The following is an 18,727-nucleotide window of genomic DNA, read 5'->3' as shown; positions in this document are numbered from 1 at the left end:
CCAAAACATATTTTTCAAGAAATTTTGGTAGACCAGTCGCCAATTATTATTTGGTTTCTCAAGCATGGAATCAAAGAAATGGCATTTAAAAAATAACGAGTTTCATTTCATAAACTCTCTTTGGTAAACTTTTGGCATAAATTCATATATAAAACAAATATATATGGCCTACTACTCAATGTGTAAGCGCAACACTAAGTTACGATTTAAATGGTCTCATGTTACTGTCACAATATTAACATTATCAAGACACACAATAATGCCCGACATTTAATTTATATAAAATAGAAATGGCAGTCAGTATGTAAAAGGATTTCATGAAAATCTTCTCCAACAAAATCCCCCCACAAATTAATACATTGTTGGTGTAATATTATCATTCATCTTGCAGTAATAACACCGTGTTGTAGAACTTTATGCCGGTTTGGTTTGGGTAGAGGCGAACCACCGATTTTCCACCTCCAAACAGGGTGGCATTTGGGAGGGTGGACGCCCCTCGGAACAGCCATGCTACAAGCCGGCTTCAAGTCCCCATCCCTTACAACCAACGAAGGCGGTAATAATAGAAACTCTGACATCTTAAAAGTGGCAGTCTTAGGGTCGTCCAGTCCCCTGTTGTTGGATCGCTTTATCCTCGACCCGCCATGGGTTTTTTTAGGTTTTAATCGCCGGGTCTTTTTGTGTTTGCTATGTGCACCCTTTCCGATGGATTTTTTAGCCTTGCCTTTTTGAAGGCGTGCCAACTCGCTGGAAATTGCTTCGAGTTTTCGCTTCAATTCCGCCACTTTCTTCGGATCCCCTTGCTCTCCGTGTCGTTTCCTCTTCTGACAGATTTCTGACTTGGTTTCTGAATTCAAACACGCATCTGTGCCTTTCATTATTGTCGTAACATTCCCATTCACATCACAAGTTTCCAAACTCTTCCCGTCAAATTTACATTTCTCCTTCTTGCTCTTTTTCTTTTTCTTGTGTTTTTTTTTGTTTGTACGTGTTTTAATATCTTCCAATTCTTCTTTCTTTTTGCCAGATTTTCTTTTCTCTCCAAGCTTGATGGCGCCATTTAAGGTCTCCTCTCCCTCTTTTTGTGGCGAGACAAGCCAGGATTTTTCGCGCTTTTTCAACACCAGAGCGGCCGCACCTGCAACGCTATCTTGGTGTTCCCCCTGCCCAGCCACGACAACCTCCGGAGAGTTGCGGCTGTACGAAAGCTCCCTGCTCTGCTCGCTTTCATGATTTCCACGGACTCCCCGCTGAATGTTTCTTTGGCAATTTCTATTATATTCCTGCACTGTTGAGCATTTTTTATCCTTTAGTCGCAAAGAGTTGTTTATTTTCTTGACGTACATAGCAGAGTGCTGCGACCATAAGTTATTGGAGTTACACTGCGAGGTATCTGAACTTAGCTGACCACAGTTGTTTGCTATGCATGGTTTGTTATTACGACATGGCTTCGCTCCGTGAATGAACCTTGCCGGACTACACAAGCTTGTCGTGCATTCCGACTCGCCGTCTGAATTTGACCCGACCCTGGCCCGCCATCGAACCCTGGCGAGCTCCCCTACGCTCGTGTCTGTGCTCGAGACCGAATCCAAGGACTCACTGGACACAGAAAGCTCCGATAAATCAGACAGATTCGAGTTGATTTCCAGGTTAGACAACTCACTTTCTTGGTCGCTGTCACTCTCCAAATCCATACAGCCCACGCGTATCTGCTGAGCTGCGTCCGCAAATTGAAATCCATTCACAAAACGTACCTCTCCACCATTACTCTCCTCGGTATTCTCCAATATGGCGGCACCATCTTGGTCGGGGACATTTCCAAACGACTGCCAAGAATTATCCTCCTTCTCCTGTCCAGTAAATCCGAAATATTCCTTTCCTTTCAAAGTGGTAATATTTGTTTCACTGTGCATATCACATTCGTGGCTCACGTTGCTAACTGTGGCAATAGGATTGCATGTGTCTGTAGTATCATTATCGTCCATGTTTGTCCCTTCCTTTTCGCCGCAATCAAAATCGACTTCTCCGCGCATATTATTTGCTCGTCCAGCGCCAATTAAAGGTCTGTCTGCTGTAGAAAATGCTGTAGAATGAATGTCAAATGTCACAGTTTTCCTCTCACAAGCCTGGAAGCCAATACAAGGCTCAGAAAACGAAAATTCCACCGATTTAGTCGTCGAGTTGCTACAGACATGCTCAGCGCCGCTGCTGTCCCCTATTTGTTTACATGTAGTTCCCTTGCAATCTGTATTGCCAATGCTACGCACATGTTGTGTACAGAAGTCACTGTCCGCCGATCTACTGCGAGCAAAAAATATGTCGGATTTTGAAGCATTTGGAATCTCTGCGTTGCACAGGTTCTGACACTCAATAATTCTATCTGAGCGCCCTGAATGCCCCAACTCAAATTTAGTTGCATCTGTACATTCTCTTTTTATCTTCTTTTCACGTTTCTTAACATTTTTCGTGTGTTTCTTGTGCTTAGTTTTGAGGTTGATTTTGACACCATTTTCGTTTGCCAAGCCCTCTGTTTTTACACCACATGAGCGGCATAGCTTCAGCAAATCGTCATGGGAAATTAGACAGCATTTGCTGGTACGATGTGGTACAGCTTTTAGCCATTTCAAGCGATGAATCTGTCTCAATTTACACGGTTTTCTGTCGATATGCAGCTTCTTCAAGCGTTTATGAAACGTGGTTCGGGGAACAGAATTCCTTCCATTTTGAAAGGCTTGGAATACTTGAGTTAGGGCGTACATCTTGATATTTTTGCCTCCATTCCCTGCTCGCATTTGCAAGATAGCGAGTCGAATTCCGTTGAGCTCGGCAAATTCGTTTCTCATTTCCATTTTCGTTTTGGCGCTCAAATTAATTTTCATAACTCTGGCTTGTTGTGGCGGTAAGATTACGAAGCATTTTTGGACAGATCTGAGAAAAAAAGAGAAGAATTATAAGGGTGATATTTTACAGATAGCAAACCTGTGCATCACGCTCCAGTTTCGAAAGCATAACGATGGGAAAATGACTTCGTAGAGAGCATGGCTACATTGTAGAGAAACCACAAAACCATACATTGAAACTAATATCCATACAATATTAATTTCGAATAAACTCAAAATTGACTTTCTCCGCTCCTATCGAAACATTTTAACATAAATACAACTTGATTAAATTAAAATTAGTAAATCACAATCGGCTCTCTATCATCAATACTTCATGCAAACTACAATTCTTCAAGATTAATTAATAATTAATTAGTACTTCAGTATCATTTCTGCATGTTAGTCTCAAGAACAATAAAAACAAAAATATAAACTTTTTGTGGGAAAAGAAAATGCTTACTGGCTTCTCGGTCAGAAGCCCATGCGTACCAGCTCTGAAATTCCTCAGCGTCACAAAAATGGAAGAAAATCTTCTATTTTATTTTCTATCTCCTTTTACCAGCTCACGAGTAATTGCACCGTTATATCAAATAGTTAAACAAATAAATGGTTGTCAGGGCTTCAAACTGATTTTCCCTGTGATAAAATCCAGACCATCAAATGCAATATTCCTTGATCTAGAAATGCAATGTACGTTCCCGCTCTCCAAAATAATGTAAAGAAAAAAAGAAAAACGTCGCGAAGGAAAATGTGCCCGCGCTTCGTATTTATCGCACTGACTTATATCGTGGATATGAATGCTTATATTCATGCGTGCATTATCAATGCAGTACGCAATGGGTCCCTGCGTGGAGTACAGATAACATGCATGCATTTGCAATGTGTTCAGGCAGAGATGTGCACCATGCTTTGTTTGAAAATATTTCCGATGAATTTATAGCACTCCTTTTGCCGTAGACACACCCCTTTTCTCCAAGAGACGAGGGGAAATATGATTATGTACTCGATTATTTTATCGTCTTATATTTTAGGTTTTACAAAACTGATACGAGTTATGTATAATCAGTATACAATGAGATAGGAATATGAAAATTCCACGACTTTTTTATGAAATTTTATACGATTTCCGAAATTGGGAATTACAGTAATATTACACAAATTGTCATGCATTTTATAATGGCAAGGTTTGAAACATGAAATACAGTATATTCATCTAATACCTATAATCAGTTTTGTTTTAAACCAATGCTAACACAAACAATAATAAGCAGGAAACTCACTATGCCTGTTATTATTTTTTTTATTATGAAAACTATTTGTAATAATATTTTGCTATTAAAGTGCGGGTGGATGTAGGTCCTATTAAAGACCGTCAATACTACTGGACCAGAAGGGATTAGACCACACAGCGGGGTCACTGACAGGTGGCTATCTCATTAACTCAGCTCTCAACTAACATAAGAAAAAGAGGATCATGGGGGACCAACCGGCACCAATTGGGGAAGTTTTCTATATAGAGGGAGCAAGTAGCTACAAGTAGGACAGTGGTGCTTTTTATTAAAAGTGTTAAATTGCGTTTGCAAAAGACGAAACTTCAGAATTTCACTTAGGGAATAAAAAAATATGTTAAACCGTCAGTCTACATTTTAATGTAAACACACCCCCAACAAGTGAAACAAATGTCCAGTGAAGGGCAAAGGGGACAATGTTGACCATGGGCTATAAAAAAGGGCCAGTGGTAGAAATAACAGGTGGTGTAAGTTTAATAGATTGATTGATGAAATGATGGATTCATTGATTGATTTGTTTAGTTTGATGGTTTGGTTTTACCAGATTAAAGATAAACTTTAGTACTGGTAATGCGATTGCATTGTGAAAGAAAAGGTGTGGAAAGGATCAGAAACAGTTGATCATGTAGCATGTAAGTATTGGTGTGCACTGCAAGGTTCTGGAGTCATCAAAATTGTAATAAATTTGACCGAGTCTTGGTAAAGTAACAAGCCCTGTACACAGAAAGCTATATATGGGACAACACACATGGTGTCGGGGCTAGTACACTGCAAAAACCAGGGTGTTAAATATTCAACACCAGCATGGAATAGAAAAATATCAACACCCTTGGTGTTCATTTCATGTCCGATTGGCGAAAAATAACACCAACGGTGTGAAAATATTCAATTACAGGCTGATGGTGTCATATTTGGTGTTATAAAATCGCACATGCGCATAAGCTAGAGAATTCGACGAAAATCATTGGACGAAAGTTGTCATATGATCCGATATGCGCCTCTGCAGCTGCGCGCGCACAGCTAGACGAGAGCATGTGGCTAGAGAATTTCACTGGCACTGACTTGAAGTCTTGATTCTGGAGTAGTAATTCTTCAAATTAGGCCTAGATTCTAGATGTGAAGTGATCGAAGTGCATGCAACCATGCCATTAAGCGTCAGGGTCTGTTCAGCGGATCGAAGTATTAGAAAATACCTGCCTATAGATCCAGAAGACACAGTAGGATTCTTTGAACTCAGTAAGTGTACATGGTTCTTGTTTGTTATAAACTTTTATAGATCTAGCCTATAGTATTACGTGTTCGTCAGCTGGCGCTAGCCGCGCCTGTCGTTGGGTAGCCCAGGCCTAGAGGTCTAGGCCTACTATGCCTTGGCTGTCCGGCCGGGTTGGGTATCCGGTCAGCATGATGCCATTTAATATTTTATGGATTTCTGAAAAATTATCATTGATAAATACTCCAAAGGGCAAACATTCATGATAGATCTAGGTCTATATATTGTTATTTAATACATATTTGTTTCAAAATGTAAAGGAAAAATCATTGGCTTAGCAGCATGCGTACGATATGCATACGCTTGCATATCGCGCGATACAGCTGTTTGGCTAAATTTAGCAAAACAACATCACTCTGCGTGGACGTCTTTTTCGTCGATTTTGACCAAAATGATATGAATATACCAGCGTGTTGGAGGGGCTGTAACTTTTGATAGAAACATCGGTGAGACTTGAAATTTGAAATGTATTATTCTGATAACATTTTTTATTCAAATATCAAACAAAAATGGTGAAAAACGATCCCAAATTGAAAATTGAAAAATCGTTCAGACACCCTACTGTCAGTAGATCTAGACCTAGTCTAGGGCCTAATCCTGGGTTTTTGCAAAAATATCAGGTCTAGGCTAGATCTAGATCTAGATCTAGAAGTCTAGACTAGATCTAGACTCTAGATTTCTAGGCCTAACAGTTAGATCTAGAGTTCTAACGTTAGATCTGCATTGACATTAGGCCTAGATATCTAGATCTAGATCTAACGTTAGATCTAGACTAGATCTAGACCTACCCCATTCATGTAATAAAAAAAATGCAAAAATAATAAACATGGAAATTCAATCTCTAGATCTAGATCTAGATCTAGACTATTTGTAGCGCACACAACAGTCCAAACTCCACCCCCGGTTGAGCTTGATGTCCCATTTAACAGTTTTAGGGTGTAGGCCTATTATAAAATGGCTCTAGATCTAGCCTAGTATTTTAAGCATCGTGATTGGTCAATACGCGTCACATGGCATTGACAAATTTTTGATGCAAGCACGATTTTGCAGAAATGAGTGCAGAAAAAGCGCAGTAAAAAGTTATATTGCACGGTGCGTACGCGTGACCATGGGGATCCAGTGCGCGCGCGTACGCGTAGTACTAGTACGCTCCCTCGAGTGCATTGTAGGCTATAGGCTACGCGTAGCTAATATTGTACGCTCCAAGATCCACCATGATCCCCAGCGCAGCGTACGCGTTAGCTCTAGCTAGAGCGGGGTATTATTAGAAAGCAAATTTTTGTTTTACTTTTGCCTTGGATTTAGACCCGTTTTGACTTTTGGATTTTATAATGAAGCCAGGAATTTCAGCTGTCTGATGTAGACTCGTCTCTAGACACCCTATGCATTTTATTTTTAATCAAACAATGAATCCTGTAGACTTTTTGGTAAGCCTGCAAGGTCTTAGACCCTCATTTTATTTCTAGAACCAACATAACTCTAGATCTAGATCGAACTCTCGTATACTTAAGATCTAAACTTTTGTTTGTTGCTGTTTGTGTCGCTATTTTATAAAACAAATAACGCACTTGACCCTGTTGTGCGAAACGTAAATGCAGTGTTCGCTCGGTTTCTTCAGATGGTTCGCACTGTCAACTCGCCGCAAGCGGCTTGTTGCACAGAGCGGCACCAATATAAAGAAACCTCGCGCGTACTGCATTCACCGCTATTGCACTCTGGGACGTGCGTTATTTGTATACTATAGCACAGTTGGGCTTGTAGCAGCAGTTTTTGCAGCATTCGTTTATTATGACTGAGCCATCAATCTGTAAGAAACTGAAAAGTGCACTGTGATATTTATTCTCATTTATTTAATCTCTCCTACAGTCAGAAGAAAATTCCACATAAGGGATGGGGAAGATCTCGTACTTGTGGATGAACAAGAAGGGTTTGGTATAGACGATGACGTACTAGGAGATGTGGTGACCAGCAATCCCACAGTCAGCCTCATGGTGCTAAAAGAAGATGAAGAATGGTCTGGTAAGTTTTGGATAAAGTGCATTATAATACAAAATTGCAAATCCCTGCTAAATGTGATATCATCAGTAGCGGATTCAGGATTTTAAAATAGAGTTAGAGGGGTGCAAAGAGCATATTAAAAATAAAGAGGGGGCGCAGATCACAATTTAACCTTAGTAATGTGTATGTTCACGAGGTAATTCTCAAAATATAGAGGGGGCACATGCCGGGTGCGCCCCCTGCTGGATCCGCCACTGATCATTGTATGTGCATGCATGTTAAAATGAGTCAGCGTTCGTCTGGTAGCAGGTACAGTGTAGGCTTGTATGCTGTATAGAGTCTAGGGAATTAACATTTTGCTTTTCATAAGCAATAAATGAATGTGCAGTTCAAATTACAGGCACAGGTCTCAAAACTTGGTGGAGGAAAAAAAAACCTACCCTTTTTTGATGACGTAACCTTGCCACAAGAGCCGTGATTTGTGGGCGGTCAATGATCTAAATTCGAAGTCTAAAGATTATAAAAATTACAGATTCTTACAAATTGAATTTTTTAACAATGCAAACTTGCATTTAAAAAAAAAATGTCTTTAATTTAAATTGTGACCCCACCGAACAAATTTGAGGAGGGGACTGTGAAACGGGCGCCATACTTGTGTGTTTCTGTGCGTGTCTGTGTATGATCTTTGACCTTTTGCTTCAAAATCCTACAAAAGGCCACTCCTATGCCATTTCTCATCTGATTTTGATTCTGTTTGCTTTGTGTGATAGCACGAGGTGAGGGCTATTGGACCCATAGAAACCAATAAGTTTAATGGTTTCAATAGGGAAAGGGAAATAAAGGACCCATAGAAACCAGCAGAAAGGTTATATTGCTCCAATAGAAATCCAACACATACTTCTGTTGGTCCATTAGAAATCCATCAGAAAATTTTTGCTGATCCAATAATAGGAATCCAACAATTTCTTTCTGTTAGTCTTATACTTATAGAAAACCATCATGAAAGAATTCTGTTGGATTATATTGGACAGACCTATTGGTTTCATTGGGAACAGTCCAATGGAAAAGTAATTGAACATTTCTAAATGCTAGTATTATAATTCACTTAGACATGAATGAATGCATCAATTAACAAATTGTCCATTAAAAAATGCTCAAGTATTATAAAATTAACAAATGTGTCAGACCAATATAACTTAGCTGGTTTCTGATGGTTTTAGACTAATAGAAATTTATATGCAGTTGGACCTCCCTTATCCAGTCTCCTTTATCCAGATCACTTGAGAATTTGCCTATTTTACTCAAATAATTAGCGGAACCAACAAAGATTTCAAGCATACTCGTAATATCGCAAACTATTTGGGTTACTTATATACATTATTCCCAACATTGTTATTACACATTCAATTCAATTTTTCATGATCAGAAACATGCATTCATTCAAACTCGGCAACTGCATGTTTTGAATATAGGATTCCCTTATGCATGTTAGTGCTGATCCCAAGTGTGGGGATAAAGGAGGCCCAACTGTATTCAATTCTACCAAAGTTTAAGATGCCAGTATTCATTGTTTTTTAACAGTGCTCATGGCTTTATATCTTTTTTTCTTTATTAAAGGTTCAGATGTACATAGCATCACAAGTGCAGACACTATCAAGGTGGATACCAGCTCCTCTTCCCTGAGTAGCTCAGAATCTGATTCAAGTTTTTGCTCCAGTAGAAAGAGGCCACGATTAAATGCCCTCAGTGAATCAGGTGCAATCACTGACAACTCTTGTGAGGTAAGGTTAAGAAAAAATTGTTTGCTTCATTTCAATCTCAGCTATCATAATCAACATAATATAAGGGACTCATCACCTATACGGATTTCATATTATTTAAAATTGAAAATGATATTGGGAGAAAAAAAATACATCTAGTGTAGTTAGAACTAACATTGTAAATTAATATTTCCTGTAGTAAGGTTTTTGTAATGGTATAGGTTAACATTAGGCAACTAATTTGATTTCTTTTTTGGTACATCTAAGCTGACGACTCCTGTAAGATATTGGCCATCTTTTTTGCTTCGTCATCTGTCATAAGTTTTCCATAAACTTTTACAGTTTCATTTTCTTCCAATGGGTGGTATGATTTCAAACAAATGATATTATGTCTAGAGGTTTAAATTGAATTGCCAAATTTTATGAAATGTTTTAGAAATGGGAAAGAGAAATGAGGTAATTAATCATCGAATAATACATCTCATGATCTGGTTCCATATAGACCTCTGAGGGTATCAAGGAAAAGGACTAATATCAAAATTAAAAAGTTGAAGATGAGATGCATCGATTGTTACATAACCTTTATTGTAGTGTTCATGATGATCCCAAACATAGAATAGTTTCCTGCTGTATTGTTTGTGGATATGAAAGTAATGAACACTGTTCAGGGCACTTTAGACGGTCTCCCCATGGCATTGGGCTTGCATGTCTATATTAAGTAGAAGGAACTCGCATTACAATAAACACAAATTTACCTGTAGCCTCATGTGTCCCCTCGTGTGTGTGTATGTGCGTGTGTGCATATGTGTGTTTGGGGTGTTTGTGGGAGTGTGTATTTAACAATATTTAAACTATTTCAAGCTCTATAAATAAATATATTATTATTTAGAATTTATGATTATTGGCCATATATCAATTTTAATATCATAATGTACCTATATAAATTCATAGTCATTCATAAAATTTCGTGCCCTTAGAAAGGTCAGTATGAATTAAAGTGCCTGAAAGTGCATTATAAACTCAATATGTTTATTTATGACTTAATGGGATGATTTACCTGTTTGCAGTTTGTACAAGAAATTTTGCGGCACAGAGGTGATGCCATTCTCCGAGAGTATGAATTGACTGGAGCACTTCAAGATAAAACTAGACGGCAGATGATTAACCTTTTGGTAGCCCACATGCAAGAACACTATGGGTAAGTGCCAGCAAATTTTCTTTTATGATTGTGTAAATGCACATAATAATTATCAGGTACTACCAATTATGTGAAAAGAAACTGAGGTAACATGGTCAACTTTAAAGGAATTTGTTGTCTCTTCAAAATCATTTTTCAAAATATTCATTTTTATGCCTCCGCCACCGTCAGGTGGTGCCGGAGGCATTATGTTTTCGGGGTTGTCCGTCCGTCCTTCCGTCCGTGCGTCCGTGTGTCCGTCCGTGCGTCCGTCCGTCGGAAACTTGTTACCACGATAACTTCAGAACTACTGGACGGATTTTTACCAAACTTGACACAAGTATTTATATACATGTGAGGATGAACTGATTAGATTTGGGGTTTAGGGGGTCAAAGGGCAAAGGTCACAGGGCCAAACAAAAATTGTAAAAAATTACCCGAAAAAAGCTCGATATTGCTATAACTTCAGACAAATTGAACTAATTTCTTTCAAACCTAGCTCAATTATGTATTAGCATGGGAGGAAGAAGATTTTGGGTTCACGGGGTCAAAGTTCATAGTGCCCAAAATTTGTAAAATCACCCAAAATGTTTCGGATTTCCAATGGCATGGAACAAGCAATAATATCTTTCTGATCGCATGATGGCAGAGGCTTAAATTTTGACCGTGCGTGGTCGAAGATTCATCTAGTTTTAAATGTGATTTGCACATGATGGTTATCAGGTATTACCAGTCTTGTGAGTGACATTTTTGGGTCATTACGTTAAAATAGATTAATGCCGTAGATGTTAGCGGCCTCATCGTCATGAGGCCTCACTTTATAAATGTATTATGAACTAACCATGTGATATTTTGAGATTTTAAAGTAATAAAAAAATACTAAACTATAGCAAATTATATGATGCAGACGAGACCACTAGGGGTATGCTACTTGTTATCAACATACTAAGTTCTGTTTTAATAGAGCCAGTCATGAGTCCATATGACTGTAATTCTCATACAGGAGATGTGCTTTCTTATTTCACAGCAAACATCCAAAAGCAGCTATGAAAACCAAATATGCCATGGGGATAGTGAATCTGTTTCCAAGACTCAAGGATCCGTTTACTAGCACAGGTCATGTAAGTATTATAATCTGGGCCCATATTCAAATAAATACTTTGACTAAGTAAGTTTTTTTACTAAGTATTTTGGCTAAGGTATTTACTTATTTTGTATTCAATTCAGTTCTTAGCATTTTACTTTAGTAAGTCAAAATTTAAGTAAAATACTTATTGAGAGGCATTGTGACATCACGATTTTGTGACCAAATGATGCGCAATCAACACATTGCACCAAAAATGCGCTACTTCATAATTCTCCGCAGCTGAGAGTGACTGCGCACATACATGTAAGCCTTCATCTACCAGTTAAATTTGTAAATGCTTTGGCTTAAGTCTCCTCTAGAGGTGTCTTAAATTTAAAGTAAAATACTTAGCCAAATTTATGAATTGAATACCAAAATCTGCAAAGTATTTTATCCGAGCAAAAATCTAAGAAAAAATATTTATTTTTCTGACTGAAGTATTTAATTGAATATGGGCCCTGCATGGTCCTCTCTGATAAGAAGGTATTGCATTCCATTAATCAAAAGAAAACTTATGATACTCTGATAAGATAAAAATACCCTCAAAATCTCTCTAAATTATATTCTGAGAAGAATTTTTTTTTTTAAATTTTATCTTGTGTAGGTCACACTCCACCATCTTTGGCACAATATCCAATAAGAAATGTATGATACCATTCTACTCTCCTTCACAACCACTCAAAACTCTTTTTTTCTTGAAGTGGGGCAGAGTGATGGCTGCTTCCTTGTATCAAAGTCAAGATGCTTGCATTATATGACACTAATGCTACTTTGCTAAAATTTCTTTGAAAACTACAATTTCTCATCACATCATTTTGTGCATCATTTCAAGGTTAATATTATCAACAAAAAGCTTATACATACATTTTCAACCACGCGGTCAAAGATTCATCTCGTTCTTTCACTTTAGGAAGCTTATTTTGATGCAAGAAGTAACACGGGATTCCTGGCTGCTAGAATAAAAAATGTTAACCGCACAACAGAGGAGAAGACATCCAACCCATTACCCAAGCCATCAAGCAGAGATGGTGGTCCTGGGAAGGTCCGAGAAGGTGACCAAGAATCTGCTCCAGGCTGCACCTATGATGAAGACCTCAACTGGTTACGACACTGTCCAACATTAGAACGTGATTCTACCCTGGTTGTTGAAAAGATGAAATCCACTTTTCCTGTTAGACAGCATATGGTCAGGGACGGACGCTCCGCATCGGATATTTTGGAACAGTTTCCTTTTGAAACTGTTCCAGGTTTGGTAAGTGTTACAAAAAAATTTACTCCTAATTCTTGATTTAGCCTCTCAGGCCTAAGGCAACAAAATTATGTGTATGGGAATTAAAGCATCAGAATTATTACTTGGCACTGAGGCATCAAATTCATATTTCTCTGTTTTATTATATATGTTTGAGATTTTGAAAATATCAGTCCGAAGATTCTGCCAGTTTTATCCTTCAATCTGTATCTGTATTTACCGCATGTGACTGTCTGTTGGTGAACAATCACCATTACTGGTTGTCATGTACCTTTGGACAGTGAGCATCAACATGAGTGATATCTAGCAAATCTAATCTATTTCAAAGGTCCAGCAAGTTTCATTCATGTATGGATTTTGTGTAGAGAGACCTTCAAAAGTACTTCTTAGTGGTTGCTATTCAGATAAATATTTGAAGAATCCCCTTTTCCTGGATCTGGGGTGTGTATATATGGGGGTCTGAGCTTTGACGGTACCTTAATATATTGCTGATTTAGTCTAACTGGGGTATCTGTACTGTAAAATTATGCATAGTTTATTTTTTCTCTCTTTTCCCCGTTTTCCTTTTACATGTATTCTTGCAGATTGAGGTAGATTTTCGGAAACTTTTTCCTGAAAATCACTCGCGTTTCCTGACCAAATGGCCCGAGTTGAAGCCCAAGGTTGTTACACTTGCAAGACAACTTCTGAAGCAGAAAGGAAACTTGACAGTGATGGAGCTTCTGTCATCTTATGACAGTTCTGATCAAAATAAAGAAGGTATTTTTGCACATTCCCTTGAATGCACCCTCCGATGTCATAAAGGGTGGAATTCTTGATGGTGGTTTATTTGAGACCATGGATAAACCATTGATAGGTTAGTTTAAATTTGAGCATATATGTGCTTCACACAAGCATGTTCATTGGACAAGTTTTAGAATACATGCAAATCTAATCCAATCCATGGTTTTGAACCAAGTTTAGACCTTGGTCTTAAACCACCATTGAGAATTCCACCAAAGAGCTTGCAGTCTCATTAAAAATGTATATTAAGGGACAAGTATGCTGAAATCACAAAAAATGACCCATCCCAATTAAAACAATTCCCCCCCCCCCTTTTTTTTGTCAACTCCTCCAACAAATTATATTTATCTGGAAGGCTGGGATACAGTAGGGTTATTGGGCATCTCAAATAATGTGGACTCTTGTTGCAATGAGAATTACAAAAAATTACATTACATGCCCACTTGGCAAAGTTATTTGTAGTTGGAACATGCTCTCCATAATTCTTTTATTATATTAATTATATAATTATGAAGAAGAAATTTATATAATTATGAAGAAAAAAGTTTGTTGCATGGCCCATTGTGGAATCTTTATAAGGATTATCACATTGCCAATCATTACTTTTGAAATAGAATGAGCTTCTGTTTTGAAACAAAGCATCATGTTTATATGTTCACTTTGTTATTTTTCTTCCTCAGATATGATATGCATGGCTTATTATCTTATAATATGAACTTGAATCGACCCCACAGGACCCTGCATTTACATATTAGCAGCTTGCTTGTGTTTACTCTGTCTTTATTTGAAGATAAATGCTTTAGAATTCAGAAAATCATGATATTTTTGTTTTTCTTCATTAGTTAACTTTGAAAAATATGGTGGCCCATAGGGGACATATTTGATAAATTGTTAATTGCAACATTTGATTCCAGTATTGATGCAATTTTTGTGATTTAATCATGAAAAGGATGTCAAATTGGGTAGAAGCATGTTAAATTCAGTAGAACAAGAAAAAAATTGTAAAAAAAAAAACATGAACTTATGCTACTAAAGAGTTTGTTATATATGTGTCAACAGAGAACAATCTAGGTTAGGTGCTTTGCCATGAATGTTGCCTTCTCCCATGCATAAATATCCCGTTTATTATTTTCCTATTGATTTCTTTTTTCCCATCCCCCTTTGTATAATTCTCATAAGAAAGAAGAAGAAGGCGTTGCTATAAGTGTCAGTAAAATTTCTCCAAGGGTGCCAAGCTGGCATCAATTGGATTTTTGGTTTAGTACCCCTAAACTGCATTAACAGCCACTTGCATGCTTTGGCTATAATATTGATAAGTCCTCGACTATATACTTATTTCTTATAATAGTTTCTTGTTACAGGCTATTTTGATTCAAATTTTAGCAGGTCAGTTTGTAATTATTTTGGTACATTTAACTTCTATTTTTCACCTTGATCAACATGTAAGCCTGTTTAATAATAACCATTTTCATTTTGTAATGCACAGGATGGAATTCCAGCACATCTGCTATCCTCCTCCTCTTGTGCCTATTGCCTCCTGCAAGCCAAGGGAAGTCCAAAGCTGCGTCAGCAAAAGTGTCCATTTCTTCAGCTCTCTCGAGGGTTATTCAATTTCAGAAGGTATTTAGCTTTTCATTACGAAAGAGAACTGTAAATATTAAGTACCGGTAATACCCTGTCACATAAAACACATTCTTGCTGCATTAAAAAAAAAGTTTCAGAAAGCATCGTGATGTGTGTTCAAAGAGAACAATTATATTGGTTTATGATCTCTTACATGAAGAGGCTTAGACTGATTTGGACAGAGAAGGTGCTCGAGAAATTTAGGCCTATTCAAAAACTTCACCCGCCTTGAAATTGGTCGGAGTAAAATAAACTAGAACAGTAGACATCAAGATTTGCAAACAAATACTAGGAACATGTTGTGTATGAAAACATAGTAACAACTTGTGTGATATATCAGGCATGTTGCCTTTGATTTTCACAGCCCTACATGGAGAATCAATAAATGAAAAGGAATATTTCATGCCACAAATTTGCTGCAAGTTAATAATAGTGCAGAAATTGCAGTATCTTTATTTTTCGTACTCCTTTTGTGGAAGTTGAAATGTCTTGACCACATTAGAAAGACCCTTTTTAATCATATACATAAAACAAGCTTTGAAAGTACTTGCATTTTTACCCCTCTACAGGGTAAGAAAAATTGTATTTCATTACAAAAAATATCATCTGATATTTTGATGTTATATCATTTGATGGACCAATTCCAATTCTTTTCTTTGATGTAAATTTGATTTGGTTTTATGTCCTACATTATTGTCCAATAACCCTTTTGTAAAAACACAATTTCCCCCAGTACTACATGTAAGGCTGTCTTTTAAAAATGTTGATCGAAATATGTTGTTCATTGAAATGCGTTGAGTATTGAAATGCGTTGAGTGCTAGTTACATTCTATACAAATAATTTGTTTTCAACACAGACAGGAGGGAGTATTCAAGCATTCCTCGACAACACAAAAGAGACCAAGAGTCAACCGTTCCTTCTGGCAATTGGCAATTCCAAGGCCCGAATCACCAACTACATGATCAATGTGGATCACAAGGCCATTCCATGTTCGGCACGCACGGTCGAAGCAGCAGTAGATTTACTCTTCAAGACCCACTTTGTCTTTGGCCTGCAGTACTGCTTGTCTCTGCGGCAGTTCTGGACTTTTGTCCAGACTGCCATTTTTGAAATCGATATCGGAGTGTCCCGGGAAACACCAAGAGTACGTGAAATTAGATCGAAATTGTTAGCACCATGATTTGCTTCAAATGCCACAAACAGTTTGCAATACCCAAATTGGTTCAACATTTGAGATTGAAACATGGAGTTATTGAAGATGGTAAAGAAGTATTGACCTGTGGGCAGGGAGCTTGTGCGAGAACATTTCATACTTTTCGAGGATTTCGGGGACATTTGCAGACTCACCTTAAAACCGATTTTCCAGATAATAAAGAGCAGTCTAATGAAAATGATAAAGTGAGTGACTTTCCTGAAGAAAGTCTTGAAAGTCTTCAAGAATACAATATTAATAATGATGAGATTGTTGAAGATCAGGATGTATATGAAGATGACATTTTATCTGTAGATACCTTGAACAGGCAGTGTGTAAATGTAATTTCAAAATTTTCAGCAAATAGTGCAAACTCTGGAAAAGTTGTAAATGATGTAGTAGAAACAACCAGTGCGATTGTAGGTGATGTAGTAAAAAGTGCATCGGCAGCCGTTACAGCTGCTTTCTTAAAACATAAGCTGCCTATAGAATCCGAGGCTTATAAGGAGATTCAAACACATTTTGCTATGCTTGAAAAGCCCTTTGAAAATTTGAATTCAGAATATAAGCGGACAAAGTATTGTGAATCAATTGGACTTGTTGAACCACAAGAAATCAAGTTAGGCATCCGATATGATAGTCGTCTCAATAAAAGAACTAAGCAGTATGAACAGATTGCTATTGAAGATACATTTGTTTACGTTCCCATTTTAGATTCTTTGAAGCAGCTTTTAAGCAATAAAGATATATTGCATTTTGCTACTCATGACCATAAGAGCACAGATGGTGTAATGAGAGATTATTGTGATGGTTCACAATTTGAGAAAACCCCTCTTTTCCATGAAGATGAGAATGCCCTCCAAATTCACTGTTTTTATGATGATTTCGAGACTGTGAACCCCATTGGTTCAAAAACAAAAATTCACAAGATAGGTGCTTTATATTTCATTTTGAAAAATCTGCCACCAAAGTATAATTCCAATCTTTCCAATATCAATCTTATAGCTCTATGGTATGCTGAAGATGCCAAGAAATATGGATTTAATGCTATTCTCAAGCACATTGTAAAAGACATTAATATCCTGTCAACAGTTGGCATTGCTCTCCCTAATGGAATTGTGAAGAAGGGGACCATTACTCAAATAAGTGCTGATAATCTTGGTGCTAATCCCTACTGGGATTTGTAGAGAGCTTTTCTGCTCATTATTACTGTCGATTATGTGTTACAAGTAAGGAAGAGGCACAGAACAAATTCAAAGAGGTTTCAATGGATATGCGCACCAGGCAGACTTTAGAGCAACATTTAGAAGAAGCTGAAGCTCAAACTACCCAGTCACATGTGTTTGGAGTGAAACAAAAGACTGTATTGAATGATTGTATTTACTTTCATGTCTTGGCAAACTTTTCACTAGATATAATGCATGATCTTTTGGAAGGCATAGTTCAGTATGAGCTGAAACTTGTTCTAGAGTATTTCATATATGAAAGGCAACCGCCCCTCTTGTCCCAAGATGACTGAATCAGAGAGTCGCCAGCCATTGCTTAAACCGTACAGATAACAAGAACAAACCATCCTTTATTAAACTTAGGTCAGCTAGGAATGATGTTGGACAAGAAGGCTATGCAAGCATGGTGCTTGATTCGAAATCTGCCATTCATATTGCTCAAGACATTGAAGAAGGAAATGTCTACTGGGAATTGCTACTTAGATTACTAGATTGTATGGACATTATTTTTGCTCCTCAATTGACAGCAGGCTTGATAGCCCATTGTCTATTCTTACTGAAGAACATCACACACATTTCCAGAAAACCTTTCCTGACAGAAGGTTGTTGCCAAAACACCACTTATGGTGCATTATCCAACGTGTTTGAGAGAAGTTGGGCCACTCATACATGTATGGTGTATGAGGTACGAAGCGAAACATCACTATTTTGGCCGTGTTGCAGAATCTGTGCGTATTACAAAAACATTTGTAAATCACTTGCCAAAAAACATCAGACAGCACTAACGTTCCATCTTCAGTCAAACCATCCTTTGGAATATCTGGAGGTTGGGCCAGGTAGTTCACTACTTTTGTCAGATTTAGATGAAAATATTGGACAGATTGTGCAAGAGCAAATCCAAGTAGAGGATCTTTCTACTGAATTATTTGATGCCAACTGGGTTAAAGTACATGGAACACATTATCAGTTGTCACTTCTGGTCTGCCATGATGTTAGCGAGCTTCCTCTGTTTGGTCAAATAGAGCATATCATTGTACACAATAGCACTGTATTTTTTGTACTTGTCCAATTAGATACAGTGTATTACAATTCACACTATCATGCCTATGCAGTAGAATTTAGTTTTCCACGTTGTCATGTAGTGAAGAATC

General features: G+C 37.7%; 2 protein-coding genes across 2 annotated transcripts; one reads left to right on the top strand and one right to left on the bottom strand.

Annotated features, from left to right (window-relative positions):
- Nucleotides 1–380: 380 nt before the first annotated feature.
- On the bottom strand, nt 381–3,663 carry LOC105440533. Its single transcript, XM_030989872.1, has 3 exons — nt 3,343–3,663; nt 1,139–2,928; nt 381–847 (listed from the first exon to the last, which is right to left on the bottom strand). Exons 2-3 carry the CDS (start codon nt 2,877–2,879, stop codon nt 381–383), a joined length of 2,208 nt encoding a protein of 735 aa, XP_030845732.1. The 5' UTR covers nt 2,880–2,928; nt 3,343–3,663.
- Nucleotides 3,664–4,938: 1,275 nt separating this feature from the next.
- On the top strand, nt 4,939–17,293 carry LOC115926161. The gene is made up of 9 exons (XM_030990696.1): nt 4,939–5,407; nt 7,308–7,460; nt 9,057–9,220; nt 10,267–10,397; nt 11,404–11,497; nt 12,413–12,754; nt 13,336–13,510; nt 15,021–15,154; nt 16,015–17,293. The coding sequence occupies exons 1-9, from the start codon at nt 5,314–5,316 to the stop codon at nt 16,336–16,338; spliced, it is 1,611 nt and encodes a 536-aa protein (XP_030846556.1). The 5' UTR covers nt 4,939–5,313; the 3' UTR covers nt 16,339–17,293.
- The last annotated feature ends 1,434 nt before the right edge of the window (nt 17,294–18,727 follow it).

Source organism: Strongylocentrotus purpuratus, unplaced genomic scaffold (genome assembly GCF_000002235.5).
Source record: "Strongylocentrotus purpuratus isolate Spur 01 unplaced genomic scaffold, Spur_5.0 spur5_scaffold_19, whole genome shotgun sequence".
Taxonomy (NCBI): Eukaryota; Metazoa; Echinodermata; class Echinoidea; order Camarodonta; family Strongylocentrotidae; genus Strongylocentrotus; species Strongylocentrotus purpuratus.
This window is presented reverse-complemented; position numbering and strand designations above follow the sequence as displayed.